This window comes from Entelurus aequoreus, linkage group LG14 (genome assembly GCF_033978785.1).
Source record: "Entelurus aequoreus isolate RoL-2023_Sb linkage group LG14, RoL_Eaeq_v1.1, whole genome shotgun sequence".
In the NCBI taxonomy this organism is placed as follows: domain Eukaryota; kingdom Metazoa; phylum Chordata; class Actinopteri; order Syngnathiformes; family Syngnathidae; genus Entelurus; species Entelurus aequoreus.
In genome coordinates, this window is record NC_084744.1 from 37,974,276 (window position 1) to 37,990,736 (window position 16,461).

Sequence of the window (16,461 nt, forward strand, 5' to 3'; positions counted from 1 at the left end):
TTTCTTGTACTAGTGTACATAAGACTTGTGTGGGAAGAGGTATTTGTTCATCAGCGCTGGCAACTTTGACACATACTTCCTTCAGATAAAACATGTGTGATCCATCATGGTGATGGATGAATGTTTAAACATGAAGGGGAGGAATAACACGGCACAAAACACTGCAATTAAACCAACAAGGGGCTTAATGCACATACGTTCTTATGGTATTTATTTGCCATTGTGTAACTAAAATGACATAAAAAAAATAAAACAGTACTGCCTATATTTCTGAAGCATGGCAGACAAGCAGCATATCGTGCTCTATCTTGAACCAAGGCTTACATTCCGATTATCCCGGAACTGTCCAAATTTGTAAATGTTGATTCTTATTCTTGATGCTCATTTATAGGATGTGGCAAAACATAGTACAAACAGAGGAAAAGCAAGCGAGCATACAAGCTAATTGCTAAGCAAGCCGCTAAACCTGCTTGAAAAAACAGAAGAAAAATACGTTTTTGGTAAAGTGACAAATGACAAGTTTTATTTTTTGTTAATAAAAATAAATGACATGCTTAAAATAACTACTTTTATGTTTGTTAAAATATACACGACCTGCTTAAAAATGACTAGTTTTTTGTTCGTTAATAAAAAATAAATTAGATGCTTAAAATGACAGGTAGTTTTTTTTTTGGTAATAAAAATACATGATCTGCCTAAAATGACAAGTTTTATTTTTCGTTAATAAAAATAAATTACATGCTTACAATGACTTGTTTTATTATTTGTTAAATACATTACCTGCTTAAAATGACTTGTTCTATTTTCCGTTCATAAAATACATGACATGCTTAAAATGACTAGTTTTATTTTTTGCTAATAAAAATACATGACCTGCTTAAAATTACTAGTTCTATTTTTCGTTTATAAGAATAAAATACATGCTTAAAATTACTAATTTTATTTTCCGTTAATAAAAATAAATGATATGCTTAAAATGACTGCGGTTTTTGTTAATACAAATACACACAAACATGCATTGTGTGTTCAACTAGCTTGGAACAACAGAATAAATAAGTGCTTAGTAAAGTTTAAAAAGTCTAGATCAGCGGTCCCCAATCACCGGTCCGAGGATTGGTACCGGTCCATGACGCATTTGCTCCCGGGCCGCAGAAAAACATTAAATAATTTATAAACAATTTTATTTTTCCGACTTAACTTTTGCCTGTCCCACTAAACACACCACTAAGCTTGTTTATAGATGTACAATAAAACTCCTCATAGGAAGTTGCCATTTGTTATATTTGTTATTACTTTGTGACATGATACAATGCACATTAATGAACATATAAAATATAAATGTGACAGATTTTAGCCAAAGGCTGATTTCCATCTGCATCTCATTGCAAAGAAACAAGCCCAGGGCTCCCTCTAATTCAGCGTTATTGTGAGTTGTATTTTTCATGCCCTTATTTTTGCTGTAATTATCTGGCACAGGTGGAAAGCCGGTCCCTGAAAATAATGCCCTCAAGGGAACCGGTCCGTAATGCAAAAAAATTTGGGGACCCCTGGTCTAGATGGAAGCCTGTTACAGCAGAAAGTAAGCAGTTATTATCAGGTAATTATCCACCAGATTTGTAAAATCTTGGGTTTAAAATCAATCCGAAATTCGTAAACTAAGCCTGTTACTACCACCTCGCAATGCAAGAATAACAACAACACACAGCCATTTTAGGCTGTCCAGATGATTTATGATATGATATGATTACAATATTCAACACATTGTCACACACACACACCTGCTCTCTGGTTTTAAATTCTCCACCGCTGTGTGCGTTTGGTTTGTCGTCGTCAATATGGACACTTCCTCTCCATTGGGTCCTTTGGCAGTGGACACAACTTCATACTCTGATCAGAGAAATATGGTAGAATCATTATTGTTATTAATTACGATATACATTATATCAACAATATAACATTATTGTTGTTAAAGTAGTTTGCCATGGTGTGAAATTGTGACAAAACTTTTATACGTATAAATGTTGTTAAAGTGGTTAACTCATTTTTTTTACTTTAATGAATGTTAAAATGTGACCTCAAGCACTGCTTGACATGAGATAAAATTAATAGCAACTCAAGATGAAAGTGCAATTAAATAATTATATAATAAGTAGTTTTATGTTATTAAATATTTACACTATTCCAGTGGTTCTTAACCTGGGTTCGATCGAACCCTAGGAGTTCGGTGAGTCGGCTTCAGGGGTTTGGCGTAGCCTCCGCCTCAGAGGTCAAGACACACCCGACTCATCATGTAAATACAAACTTCTCCCTATCGCCGTATCATGGATACCCCCAAATAATGTTCCCTCTAATTTTCCATCTGATTCGCAGGTGTGTGATTTGTTGTGAGTTCATGCACTGTGTTGCTTTTGTTCTTTGAATAAGATGATGTTCATGCACGGTTCATTTTGTGCACCAGTAAAAAAAACATAACTGTGTGTTGAATTTGAGAAAAAAAACATTTTATTTTTCACTAAAGAAGGGTTCGGTAAATGTGCATATGAAACTGGTGGGGTTCGGTACCTCCAACAATTTTAAGAACCACTGCACTATTCATATAATAAAAAATATAGGTTACATTTAATCATTAAATCTGTGCATCTACCGTAATTTCCGGACTATAAGCCGCTACTTTTTCCCCTCGTTCTGGTCCCTGCGGCTTATACAAGGGTGCGGCTTATTTACGGCGTGTTCTTCTCCGACACCGACGAAGAGGATTTCGGTGGTTTTAGTACGCAGGAGGAAGACGATGACACAATGATTAAAGACTGACTTTTCATATACCGGTAGGCTGGTTATTTTGATAACGTACAGGCGAGCACTTTGTATTACTTTGCAACGTTGTATTATTTGTACTCTGCACGAATGCTGTTCGCCATGTCAAAGATGTGAAAGTTTGATTGAATGATTGAAAGATTTATTGTTAATTAATGGGACGCTTTGCGTTCCCAAACAGTCATCTCTGTCCCGAAAATCCCCTCCGTGGTAGCAGGAACCCCTATATACTACGGTAATTACACATCAAAACCCTGCGGCTTATAGTCGGGTGCGGCTTATATATGGAGCAATCTGTATTTTCCCCTAAATTTAGCTGGTGCGGCTTATAGTCAGGTGCGGCTTATAGTCCGGAAATTACGGTATATATTATTAACATAAACATTTAATATAAAATACATTTGTGTGATCATAGTAGTGATTAAAAAACTAATAACATAAAATGATGGAATATGTATGTACACACATTATGAATCAAATGAATATTAGATTATTAAACATGTACATCTATTATTATAGTAATTCAAAATAAAATATCAAATTGTGAGATACGTACACCTAACATAAAAAATGTAAATCAAATACATAAATGTTTATAATAATTTTAAATAACATATATTTAATTATGAACATGCACATTTGTTGTTCAAAAAATTCTAAATAAAAATATCAAATTATGAAATATGTACGTGTTATGATATAACTATTAAAATTAAATATTAAATATATAGAAATATATTTTAGTATTGAAATATGTACATTAATATAATCAAAATAAAATAAGTATTAAATATTGAATGTTTACATATATTAATATAATAATTGAAAAATAATAAATAACTACTTTATAAATCTGTACATATATTAATCAAACATTTTTACAAATATCAAATTATGAAACGTGTACATCATATGATATCATAATTCAAATAATATATGAAATATATAAAAAACATATTTATAGTATTGAAATATGTACTGGGCGATATGGCAGAAAAAATTATCACGATTAATTTTTTCATATCATCCTAACTCGATTAATATCACAATGAAAAAAATAAAAGTCATATTCTGCCGTGCAGGATTATAGCGAGTACCGTTTCATCACCACTGTTTATTACTGCAGTATCTTGTAAAATATATTTCCGCCATGTTTGATCGAGGATATGTGCTCACAGCTAACAACTGTCATGTTATTCATATCTATAATTATGCTTACTAGAGGTGCAAAGGTACAGGTAACCCACGCTTTGGTCCGCACCTGGTTTTAGGGCCACGGTTTTGCTTCTTTTTCGGTACATTTTGTGGGAGTTAAGAAAAACGTTTTTTTCCTCTCAAAGTTCTTTTGTTATTTTGCTTGTCATTCAAAAGTGCATTCTGCAGTAAACAAAGTATCAGTGGTGTACTGAATACTACAATACTTTTACTTCAAGTGAGCATTGACTAAACATCAGGGGCCGTACTTATCAAGCTTCTTAGAGTGCCATTTTACACTTAAGTCCTGAGAATTTGCGAAATTTAGTCCTACTCTCAAACTTAAGAATAAAAGCTTTTTATCAACGTTCTTAAGTCTAAGAATCACTCCTACTCTCCACGATATTTAAGAGACCTTCAGAGGTGTCTTAAGTGGTTAGGAGTTGCCAGCAGGGGATGGCACTGAGGCGAGAGAGACGTGCGCGAACGTTCAGGGAACGGAACAATGTTTTTGTTTTTTTTGATGACGAGCAGCTGATCAAACGGTATCGTTTAGACAGAGCGGATATTATTTTTGTCACAGATTTAATATTTTTCGATTCCTTGTTGATTTCTGCATGTGTCTGCAGTGGGCTAGTATATATAGAGCCACCCACACCAGTTTCAAATTAGTTGCCTAATTAATGAATTGGAAAGAAAATGTTATGACAGTAGCGTATGTGTGTGGCCGTGAGGTGAGTGACGTCAGTGAGTGTGTGGGCGATAGAAGAGAGGGAGCGGTAGCGTGAGTGCCGGCGGGGACTAGTTTGTTTTGTATTATTTTGTAGTTTATTGTCCAAATATACACTCCCATTGTCCACTTAAATATTTCCAAGATATTTCTTTATTCTTAGACAACGGATTCCCTTCCGTGATTGGTCATTTCTATGGACACAGAAATGACGTCACCTAAAATTCCGTTTACGGCACATAGTAATGTCGTAATTCAGCTCTGAGTGTGACACTTAAGATTCAGTCCTACACTTCGCTGAAAGTGTGAGTAAGACGCTTGATAACTAACTTTTAAGTGCAGCTTTCAGTGAATAATTTATTTACTCTTAAGTCAACTCTTAGCAGACTTCTTAGGAGTAATTCTAAGAAGCTTGATAAGTACGGCCCCAGATCACTTTCAAATGGTAAATTATTATTTGTACTCTTTAGTTACTTGTATACATCAGTGCTTCTCACCAGTGCTTTGGCAAACGGTGACCAAGATTGTGGAGTTTTTTAAAACTCAAATACTGTAGCATATTTTGAATACAATTACATTAAAGTGCATTTTAAATCTGAGATACTGTAAAATAATGTGTACCAACAAATAAAACAAGTTTAACGATTATTTCAGGAACAAAATATTTTTGTAGTCACAAACTCAAAAATTATTTGAACACAAAGTATGCAGAGTTGTTTATTACATGTTATATCGGAGGAGTTTAATCTTTGCAGACACATAAACAAAAAGTCTGATTGAAAAATATTTAGATATAAAAATGACTTTTTCTGATTAAATTAGTGGGTGTGTTTATTCTCCTAGTCGGAACTAATAAACACTAATGTGAGTGCCTGCAAGTCCCCATTTAGGGCAGGATTACTGGTAAACTGCAGGCAGCAGATAGTGAAACTAAAGGCGCACACACACTGACACAAACCGTTTTACAAAAACACACACAAACGTATATGCACACATATTCACAGACACACACAGGATCACGGTCAATAAAGGCGGATTGTTCCGTGCAGGATTATACCGAGCATCGTTGCTTCCTTACTGTTTACTACTGCGGTAACTTCTAACAGACATTTCCGCCATGTTTGATTGAGGAAATATGTGAACAGCTGATCACTGTGATCGAACTCGAATTAATCGCGATCAATGATCACAATCATATAATCGCCCAGCCCTACTACTTATATAATAACTTCAAATAATGCGTAACATTACATTATAATCATGTAGATCCATTAATCTAAAAAAATCAAAATAAAATATAAAATTTTGAAAAATGTACATCTATTAATATCATTATTCATAAACAAATTGTTTAAAAAAAAAAGTATCTCATCCTAATGCAATGTAGTCTCGCCGTACCTCTGGTTTCGTTGTCGGACTTCTGCCAGTCGAGGATGACAAAAGAAGGACACCCCTCAACGGTGACCACGGTGAGGTTGGAGGGCGGTATGCGGGGTGGTGCCGTCACATTCTGATCACCGCCTTCCTCCTCGTCGGGGAAGTAAGTCAGGGAAGAAGTGATGGAGCACGGCTCGTCTGGCTTCTTGTCTGTTTTGTAGACAACATGGGGAGCTGTGGAGGTGTACAGTAGGAGTATACTGTCAACAATGTAAACAACAAGTGGACTACACTATATTACTTTCATGTCTGTATAGTACTTTCTCCCTGATCCCTGGTTCAGTTCCTTATCTTATAGTCACTGGGTGAGTTCTATTTTCATTAAGACTATGTAACTCTTAACAATTATATTTCCTATCAAGATAGCATAGCTAAAACTAGATCATGACACCTCAATATGGTAATATGAGAATCGACGCCAGTATCGGTAGTATCAATGTTTTGCTGTCAATCTACCCATCACAATTGTTTTTGTTAACTTTTAAGAACAACAAAAAAAGGTAGGGAATAGTACGTACATGGAGGGCCAAATTGGACAAAATAAAATAAATAAGTATTCGAATAATTACATTAATGTCATTAATTATTTATAATCGGGATTGAATACATAAATGTTTTTATTATTACTATTATTATTTATTGTAAAATTACTTTTTATTATATAATCGTGTAATTAATTATTGATTTTATTCATGATTTAATTAGTTATTTCACAGTTTAATTATTGTTTTATTATTTAATTATTATGTATTTAATGATTTAATTAACAACGCATTTAGGTAATTATTTAAAGATGCATTTATTTGATTTTGTCCCATTTGAACCTCCATGATAGTACACACTGTAACAGCTGCAAATTGTTTATGATAATTTGGCGGGGAATTTCCATATTTGGCATACTTTTGGTATGTCTTCAAGATAAAAGTCACCAATTACATGCTACTTATAGTTGCATCACTATTTTGCCACTAAGGGACAAAACCAATTTGTTCGATTGCCAGTTAATTCGGGTGCGGACTGCATCTAAGTAGCATTTAAGTGTCATTTAGTGTGTTTACATGAGGCTTGGAAAGGGAACAAAGGGTGAACAGAGCCCATGTACTGAGATAGTTTGTCTTACCCACGTAACGCTTCTTGCCCATAAAGTCCACATCTGACGCGGGCAGGGGCCTAAATATGGAGGAGTTTTCATTGATGTCAAAACGGCTGCCTGTAAAAGGTAGAAGAGTTAGTTGTGTGTGGTGTGTGCCAGCAATAGTCCCTGGCAGGATGCTCTGTCAGGATTGTATTTTTTAATAGTCCTGGCCCGCGTCAACAACTAGTCAGCCCAACACCTGCTGCAGCATTCACTACGGCTTTAAATCTGCACTTTTCTACAAACACAAAACTCAGAGTTCCTTCTTGGATTGCAGTACAATACACGCCGCTAATGTTATCCAGGTGGAAGATCTGTTAAAAATGGCACACACCTGTACAACCCCCAGTTCTAATACAAACACACAGTCAATTGCATGTATACTCAAAATGATTACCAGAAATGCTCCAATTAAAACCTTGTGTGGTCTACAAAAGTGGCCTTTGATTAGGTTTAAAAAACATCGGCATTAACCGCTGTGGCCTCTCTTGGTTCTTGGCCAGGTGTGTTTAAACTACGGCCCACCGGCGTCTTTAATTTGGCTCGCAATACATTATTCAGTTCAGTAAGGAATCTGGCCAGCAGGATGTTTTATGTTTAATTTTAAACGTCTGACAATCTTATTTCTGCAAATTTGCCACCACCTTGACAATGTGAGTAAATCAGGTCAATGATGATGAATTGTGCATTGAAGAATATATAGCACAGCATTTATTCATATGACCGAATCCAAACAACCTTCCCTGCTCATGGCGTCAAAAAAATGCAGCCAAACCACAAAGTCAACACACGGTCACACGCAACACAACCTGCTTAATGAACTTTGTGTTTATTGTAATATTACGTCCACGTACGATAAAAAATTCCAAATGACACCTATTTAAATCCACTACAAAGCATGATGGAAAAAATGTTAAGTACTCTATTACAACATTGTTTTTGTTGCTGCTGTGTTTTGTAACATACTCATTTGCTACCTCTTCTTTTCCACTTTCTCATGCACTCCAAATATTGTTCAACTTAAAAAAATAAGTTGTATATAATAACTTTCCAACGTTGCCCCCCTCCCCCCCCCCCACCCCCCCAAATGTACAAAAATCTAATCTAAAACTCAGTTTTAAGGTACAGTATTGCTGGGTTGCAATCATGTGATCTGGAGGCATTTCCCATTAGGCTACTGTTTATTTACCTGCATTACTGCAGATTTGGGTGTATTTTGACATTTTTAGAGGCAAATATATAATCAATCATACATTTAAAAAAATAAATAGATATTGTATCAAGTGGATTTATACACTCTTAAGAAAAAATATTTTTAAAGATTTAACCATTCATCATCGTCAAGACGATACTGTACGCTACGAACTCACTTCATTTGACACTCACACGGATTTAGAGAAGAAAATATTGGAGGCCACAAATTAAATATTAATCTGTGAAAGACAAAGTTGGATTTATTCGTACATCACTAAGTAACGTATTTGATTGACATAAGGAGTGCCGTGCTGCTGTGATCGTGGAACTAATGAGAAAAAGGATACATTTTTTTGCAGTTGATTTCCTGCGACAGATATTAGTCTCATCTACAGTTCATGTCTGCAGTTAAAGTTAAAAAGTTAAACTCCTAACGATAGTCACACACACACACTAGGTGTTGTTTTTATGGTGTTGAGTTTATATTTTGTCTCATTATTTAGCTATAAATGTCCCTGTTGTTTAGCAATGTTTGCTAGCGATATCAAGATTCAGTATATGCTGTGGAGCCTATGAGAGATTTATTCATCTACTTTATTAATACTATTAAGGATATTTTCTTGATGCTTACAAATAGCACCAAAGACGTCATAATGTTGTCATCTGTGTCAAATAAAGCACTTAGCTTTCCTGCACAACAACAAGTAAGCTTTTAGTTTATGTTATGAAAATCGACAACAGCAATTCGGTGAATTGGATCAACAATCACAATATTTATTTTTATGACTTAACATGACGTTAGTTTATTTGCACAACCAGGTCTTTGTAGTTATATTTAGGCATAGCAACCACAAAGGAAAACAAACTAATGCAATCTCTTGTCCTTTCTTTACGTTTAGTTCTGCTCTCAAACACTACTAATATAGTAGAGAATAAACTCGATTGCATCACAGAAAGTTTATCACACAAATCCAATGTTCATTTTACAAAGTGATCACTGCTGACACAAGCATGGTCCGATTGTATTCCACAAGATGATGACAGTGATATTTTTAAGAGCCATTTCTTTTGACGCACTTTTGTTTTTTCCGTAACTTTATTACCTTTTAATCAACCACTTATTTCGGGACTCTAGGAAAGCTCTTTCCTATCTCTGTATTTGAACGATTGGAACACCCAAGAACAGAACAGCAATACGGCATTTTGTGCTCCAACTCAAGACTCTCTTTTAATTGTTTTAATGCTACACTTAAACTGGTTGACCATTATGTGAATTAAACCGCAAAGAAGAAAAACTGATGTGACTTCATACGCAACCCAACATTTGTCCGGACTATAAGCCGCTACTTTTTTTCCACGCTTTGAACCCTGCCGCTTATAAAACGGTGCGGCTAATTTATGGATTTTTCTTCGCTAACGGCCATAATGTATTCTGTTCAACAAATAGTTTTCATATAACACCAACAGAGACACTGAAAAGGTGTGTTATTGTTTATGCTATGGTGCCATCCTTTGGACGAGTAAAATTCTATATAATTGCAAATTAATGACAAGTTTTATTTTGTGTAAACGTATTACATGAATTTACATTGGTCACAGTGCAGACATACAACACTGCAAACACAAATATAAAATAAAAACAATTAAATAACAATTACAACTTATTATCATGCTTTATTTGTGAAAGTTTTGACTCTTTCATGCATTGCGTTTTGTGATTTGTGTGTGGTTTCCTACTGTTTAAAAACGGGGCAGTGGTGGTGGTCTGATGTCTCCGCTCCTGCTTAGGCTTGGACGTGACCATAGGGAAAGGTTTCAGGATGGACTCCTTCTCTCCTTGTTTGAGGTCCATGGGTTTATCTGGGGGAGGAGGAGGAGGTCAGTGTATCATGTGACTCATGCACAGTTGTGTTCCATCTGCTTTGGCCGCCGTCCTTGCAGGCTGCTAAAACATCACATGTGTGACGTTGCTTAAAAAGTTGGGGAGGGGGGAGAGTCCGCCACTTAAGTCCTCTAATTGCCACCCACGCACTTTAGCATTTACGTGCTTAACAAGAGACAACAGAACAACAAGCAAAAACAACAGGATATGACAAAAATATCATCATTAATTTGTTCTCTGGTTTTGTGCTTTTGGGTGCACATTGTGTGCATGTCATTGCAATCCTTTTGTGTTGTGGTCTCTTAACACGTCAAAGACAGCTGAAATAAATAGTGGTGAAAGAGGAAAAAGAGAAGAATTAACAGTGTGGTTTTGGGGGGAATAATAGAGGAGCCTGAATTGCTTTGATTCATTCAAGATTGATAAACAGGAAGCGTCTTACCATGCAAGCAGTGGAAGCTCTAAAGTTGAAAGCCACTTAGTTGGGCATATCGCCCGTGACATATGTTCTTCTTAGGCGCATGTTTTGCAACACCTACTTAAAAGGAGTGGTTTTCCATTCATCCATTAACTACCGCTTGTTCCTCTCGCGGTATTGGGGGGCTGGAGCCTATCCCAGCTGCATTCGGGCAGAAGGCGGGGTAAACTCTGGACGAGTTGCCACTTCATCGCAGGGCCAACACAGATAGACCGACAAGCATTCACACTCACATTCACACACTCGAGCCAATTTTGTCTGTTTCCAATAAACTTTCTTAGTATGCAAAATTTAATTTTTTAAAATTATTTGTCCAAAGAGCCTGTTAATGAGCACTTTACCTATTCTAAGTTTGTTCCACTTTTGTGAGAAAAGATGCTCAAACGCTCTCTTTTGAATCGTTAGGGTTTTAGGGACATGAATAAACAAAAATGATTCCCGGGCGTGGCTACGCTGCTGCCCACTGCTCCCCTCACCTCCCAGGGGGTGATCAAGGGGATGGGTCAAATGCAGAGGACAAATTTCACCACACCTAGTGTGTGTGTGGCAATCATTGGTACTTTAACTTTAACTTAAAGAAGCTATCACATCTTATTCCAAGTGAAAAGACTAGAAAGTGTGAAGTATTTTTAACACTTTGCTAATAACAGTGCTTAAAGGGGACCCATGATGAATGTTGTCTTTTCTGGCTTATAAATATTACAAAGTTGAATGCTCATGTTAAAGGTTCATGCAATTTGGATGCCTTTGTTCGCCGGATTTTGCAGTCTTGCTACGTCGTGACGTCAGAGCGAGGCGGACATTCTTATTTGGATATTAAGTCAAACTTTCAGCCAGAGGGGGCGGACCTCTGCTTTAGGCATTGAAGAAACAAAAAAAAAGGTAGTAAAAAGTACCATTTTAATCTTCAGTAATCTTGGCATGCGCATAGTAACACCGACGTTTGACATGCAGTGCAGCTATTTTTAATGCAAGTCTGAACTGATCGGCGAGTGTGCAGTTGTACCTGACGTTCTGACCGGGTGAATCTATAAAGTGGTACCTCATGGGGCTGCACGATTAATTGACATTGGGGTTTTAATTAGTGCAATAAATAATAAATAAATAACCGTAAGAGAATCAGGTTTTTGTTCTCCACTGTCACTGGCATTTGAGAGACATATTTGCCAATCAGAATTGTTAAGCCTGGTGTGTGTTCGTCTTTTGTTTCAAACAGGGAGAAAGACATTTCACTTTGTGCAAAGCTCTCAGAACCTGAGAGTGTATTCAACAGTAGAATTAATTGAACGCAGTGAGGCCACTTTATAGTCATTCACAATCTTTGTTTCGGTGAGCAGAGAGCGAGACCGCTTGCTTAAACACACAAGAAGCACGTACTGACAGCTTCCTACTCACAACTTGTTAGTAAGAAGTTCTGCAAAGTAACACAAATTAAGAGTATGATTACAGAGCCAAATGTCCCCATGTGGTAATATTTCAGCTTCAATCCGGATAGACAATGAGTCCTTCAACACGGACAGACAAGTGGGAATGCCTTGATCACGTAATGGCTACAAAAGAAAAAGTCAACCCGAGGTAGTTTTTTAAACTAGGAAAAAAATGCACTTTAAGATGATTAATATTTATTTATGTTAGAATTGTGCTTTAGAAATTAGTCCTTATTTTTTTTTTGTTTATTTATTTAGTATAACAGTTATTTACCATCCAATTACAGTACAATGGTAAACAATTCTACAGTTATGACAAATAACAGTGTGTATCCTTTTAAATGGTTACTTGCATTGTTTTATATTACATTACATTATAATCAATGTATAGTTATATAGATTATGTCTTCAGTTTAAGAGCATGATGAAGATAAATACTTTGAGTCTCTGCAGAAAGCCAAATGTTTTTTAAAGTAAATTATTGTGTATTGGTTTGTGTGGCACGTTCAGACAAGTGTATGTTGATTGACAGTCTAAAAGTCACGTTTTCTTTGATCCGTTTCTTTCCAAGTTTTAGGCATTTTTTTGTAGAAAATCTAAAAGTTGCAATCGCAATTTTGGAGAAAAAAAAAAATTGCTCTAAGGTTTTTTCTTATAATTCATGCAGCCCTAATACCTCAACTCAAGACTGTTTTGAGATAAGAGCAGTCTCTTAGCTAATTGTTATGATTTCAGTTGCAAGAAACATTTGAGTTCCAAGCATCCCCGCCATTAGTTGATAGTGCTGAAAAGATTAACTGGATGGAATTCACTGAATTAAAAAAATCATCAAAAACAACGAGCAAGTCCGCAACTTGGCAAAGCAATGTGAGCGTATCACTGCTCGTCTGAACCATACTGAAACAGAATGAGTGTAACACAAACTTAGAATGTTAAAACAACTTCTAAACAGCTGACTTTTATTCATGAAAATATAGAGAAGCTGCTGATGGTGTTTTTGACAGAGAAGCATGTCATAAACTTCATAAAACTACTGTAGTTGTTTGTACTGCATTGTATTGTTTTTACACAATATATATATTATATAAGTTTGTTTTTCTTTTTAAAGGGATTTTAGATGTTAAAATGATGCCTTTGTGGGCATTTTAAAGAAGGTGGGAGGTGGTTTCATTTGCAATCTGGGAACGCCTTCAGAATCGAACATCTTGCAGAAACACTCAAAAAAAAAAAGTGACTGTGTAGCAAAATTTACACCAAAGCATATCCAATAAATATTATCACGACCACAAGGAAGTGTTTTAAAGGTGGATTAAAATCATAATGGCGACTTATCCAGGGTTTACCCTGCCTTCCGTCCGAGTGCAGCTAGGATAGGCTCCAGCCGTAGTGCGACCCTGAGAGGGATAAGCGGTAGAAAATGGATGGATGGATGGACAGAAGGTCCCCTTTAACTTCTTTTTACACACAATACTGAAGATGATCCGCGAGGCACATCGGCGACTCTGCTTAGGTCTTTGTTGTTGAAGTTGGTTTTGTTGCTAACCATAACAGCGATTATCGTATTTTTACAGTTGCATGACACATAAAAATGGCAATAATTTTAAAACTAGCGCTTGTTTAAATTTGCTTTAAAACCCCAACAAACAAATGTTCAAGTTTCTAATAAGTAAATGTAAATATGTAAACAAATCACAGGCGCTCAACCTTACACTGTAGAATAAAAGCCCCTTTAGTGAGTGTTGTTTGCATGACAAAAGCATTGCAGCCTGGGAAATAGATGTCAATGTGCCCTCCAGTCACAGGAGTAACGTATATTACTGCATTGTTTAATTGCATAGTGTCACACTCACTGTGGTCATTAGGCTTTCCCACCAGGTTGGGTCTCTTGTTGACGGGAACAGAAGGGCGCAGAACTGCAAAGAATAGCGGACACACATTTAGAATCTTCTAAAAAAAACAACAACATACGGAGCAACAGGTGGTCTGCAATGTGGAAGAGAAGGAGGATGATGAAACTGAAAACGAATTGGTTTGTGGTTAATGTTGGAAATAGTACAATCACAATGAAAGAAGTCCACACTGATGGATTTGAAGATTAGCAGAAGAAGAGCGCTAATTAAAAAAAAAAAAAAATCATGAGAAAAGCAACAACAAAAGTTGAGGATGGGCATCGTAATCGATTAATATTAAGAATTTGTGTCCAGCTTGTAAAAAAGGTGTGCACTACTAAGCAGCAACCAACAGCGGCACTGTTGGTTGCTGCCTGTCACTATAGCTGAGAGTGATCTCAGCTATAGTTTGTCTGAAGAAGTGTGACATCAGCTATGAGGACGTAGGAAACATTCTAATCAACATATCTTCCTGAGATCCAGCGTCTTCCGCAATGGAAGTTTGTGGACATGCATAACAGGGCTATTTTTTCTGAAATGTGTAACTTTGACAAGAAAAAATAGACCGAAATAAAATGTCAACTACAGTGGACACTGGTTCTCAGGAGCACATATTCATAATACATGTACAGTGCTTAACAAATGCGTACATTTATTAGACCACATGTCCTAAACAAAACAATTCAAATCCATCCATCTTCCACTTAGCCGAGGTCGGGTTGCAGAGGCAGCAGCCTAAGCAGAAAAACCCAGACTTCCCTTTTAAAAATCTTTTAAAAACTAAAAATGTTACCGTTTTTATTTGATGAACTAGTCCTTTTCCCACACATTTAAAACCCAAAAACCTTGTTTTGTGTTAGGGAGTGCAAGTGAATTGCTGTTATATTTGTATTTACTAGTTTTGTTTTTGTAAAACTGTACATTTGAAAATGCATGGACAACAACTGATATAACAGTGCTTATACCCTCCTAAGAACCAGTCTTCTCTGCAGTGGACATATGTTGTGTATAGTTATTTTGTGTCAGTGTTACACATTTTGGACAACATTGTGGCCGTCTTCTGCAAAACACAAATGTTTACTGCAAAGGACGCTGGCTCTCATGAAGTTACTCAAGTCGGTACGTAATATGCAGCTTAAAACTGAAGTTCAGAACATTAATCGATTCATTTCCCACAGAGTCGATCAAGGAAAAGTAGCAAAATGCCCATCCCTCAATAAAAGCACATCAAAGCCAGGCAGACTACAATTGCTGCCACAGAGTGCCCATATAAACCTCAAATACGCGGTAAAAATGTTTTAACAATTAAAAAAATAAGGTTGAGTCAATAGTTTTCAAAAAGTGACTCATATCCACAGATATGGACTGACTAGAATAGAACAAAGTTGTCACCAGTGACTTTGATTGATGCGGCAAATATAACCGAAAGCGAGTGCAAGGCCTGTAATGGAAACCGCTTTGCAACCAACCCATGAATTATTGCTGAAGCACATCTCTGCTAAATCAGGCAGCAGGGAGTGAGGAAGCCTTAAGGGAGTCGTGTCTCCACACTTCCTTAATTGGAGTTGCTCAATTTGAGGGTTCACGGCCCCAGAATGCACTCCTTTTCGGTCATTTGTCATTCTCTTATCACAAAGAAAAATGCAATGTCATACCACTATCTAAGATCCAAAGGAATCTAACCAATACATTTGTTCATAGCCTTTTCTAGATCAGTTTTCTCAGCTAAAAGCATTTGTTTTTTAGACGGTTCTGCTACATGTCTTTCAAATAGGCAATAAACACTGTTTTATTGGTGGGTGTTTTATACAAGCTGGCTAAAAATACTGTGGTACCTCGGATTTTGTACAGCCCACTAAAATTTCTGACGTTGTTTTTATGAAAATCAAGGTGACCACTGTAATCATAAAATAATGCTATTCCAGAGAGCCTTGCAACTTACCCTGAAACCATCACGATTTTAAAGAAATACACACCAGCTGTGACATGCATTGTTAATAATATGTGTGTTACAGATGTGGTTTGCGTTACTTGCCAGCGCCGGATTGGCTAACTTTAATTATATGTAACTGGATCGGCAGAATCCGTAGCGATGTTAAGCAGGCTAATCTTTTATTAGCATCAAAAATGCTCAAACTAGGGATTGGTATTCGATTAAAAAAACAAAACTAACAGGAAGGCTAATGTTTCATGTATGAGATGCCATCAAATTTTGTTTTTTAACAGTGTCACATATGGCTTGTTTTTTCTGTTACCTGTGCTATTATTTTTCATTAGTAGA

The 16,461-nt window shown here is 36.3% G+C and overlaps 1 protein-coding gene and 1 long non-coding RNA gene across 8 annotated transcripts in view; one reads left to right on the forward strand and one right to left on the reverse strand.

Annotated features, from left to right (window-relative positions):
* Positions 1-16,461, reverse strand: part of LOC133664854 (target of Nesh-SH3-like) — a 55,646-nt gene that overhangs the window by 14,304 nt on the left and 24,881 nt on the right. For all 6 annotated transcript variants that reach the window (XM_062069816.1, XM_062069815.1, XM_062069817.1 and 3 more), the window contains 5 exons: positions 14,142-14,204; positions 10,242-10,364; positions 7,296-7,385; positions 6,137-6,349; positions 1,779-1,887 (listed from right to left, as the gene is read on the reverse strand). In XM_062069816.1, the coding sequence (XP_061925800.1) occupies positions 1,779-1,887; positions 6,137-6,349; positions 7,296-7,385; positions 10,242-10,364; positions 14,142-14,204 (598 nt within the window). The remainder of the gene's footprint in view (positions 1-1,778; positions 1,888-6,136; positions 6,350-7,295; positions 7,386-10,241; positions 10,365-14,141; positions 14,205-16,461) is intronic.
* Positions 1-16,461, forward strand: part of LOC133664856 (uncharacterized) — a 29,325-nt gene that overhangs the window by 3,909 nt on the left and 8,955 nt on the right. The window contains exon 4 of one of the 2 annotated variants that reach the window (XR_009828651.1): positions 1,477-1,597. The exons of the other annotated variant lie outside the window; for it this stretch is intronic. This is a non-coding gene — a long non-coding RNA (uncharacterized LOC133664856). The remainder of the gene's footprint in view (positions 1-1,476; positions 1,598-16,461) is intronic. 2 annotated transcript variants of the gene reach the window in all.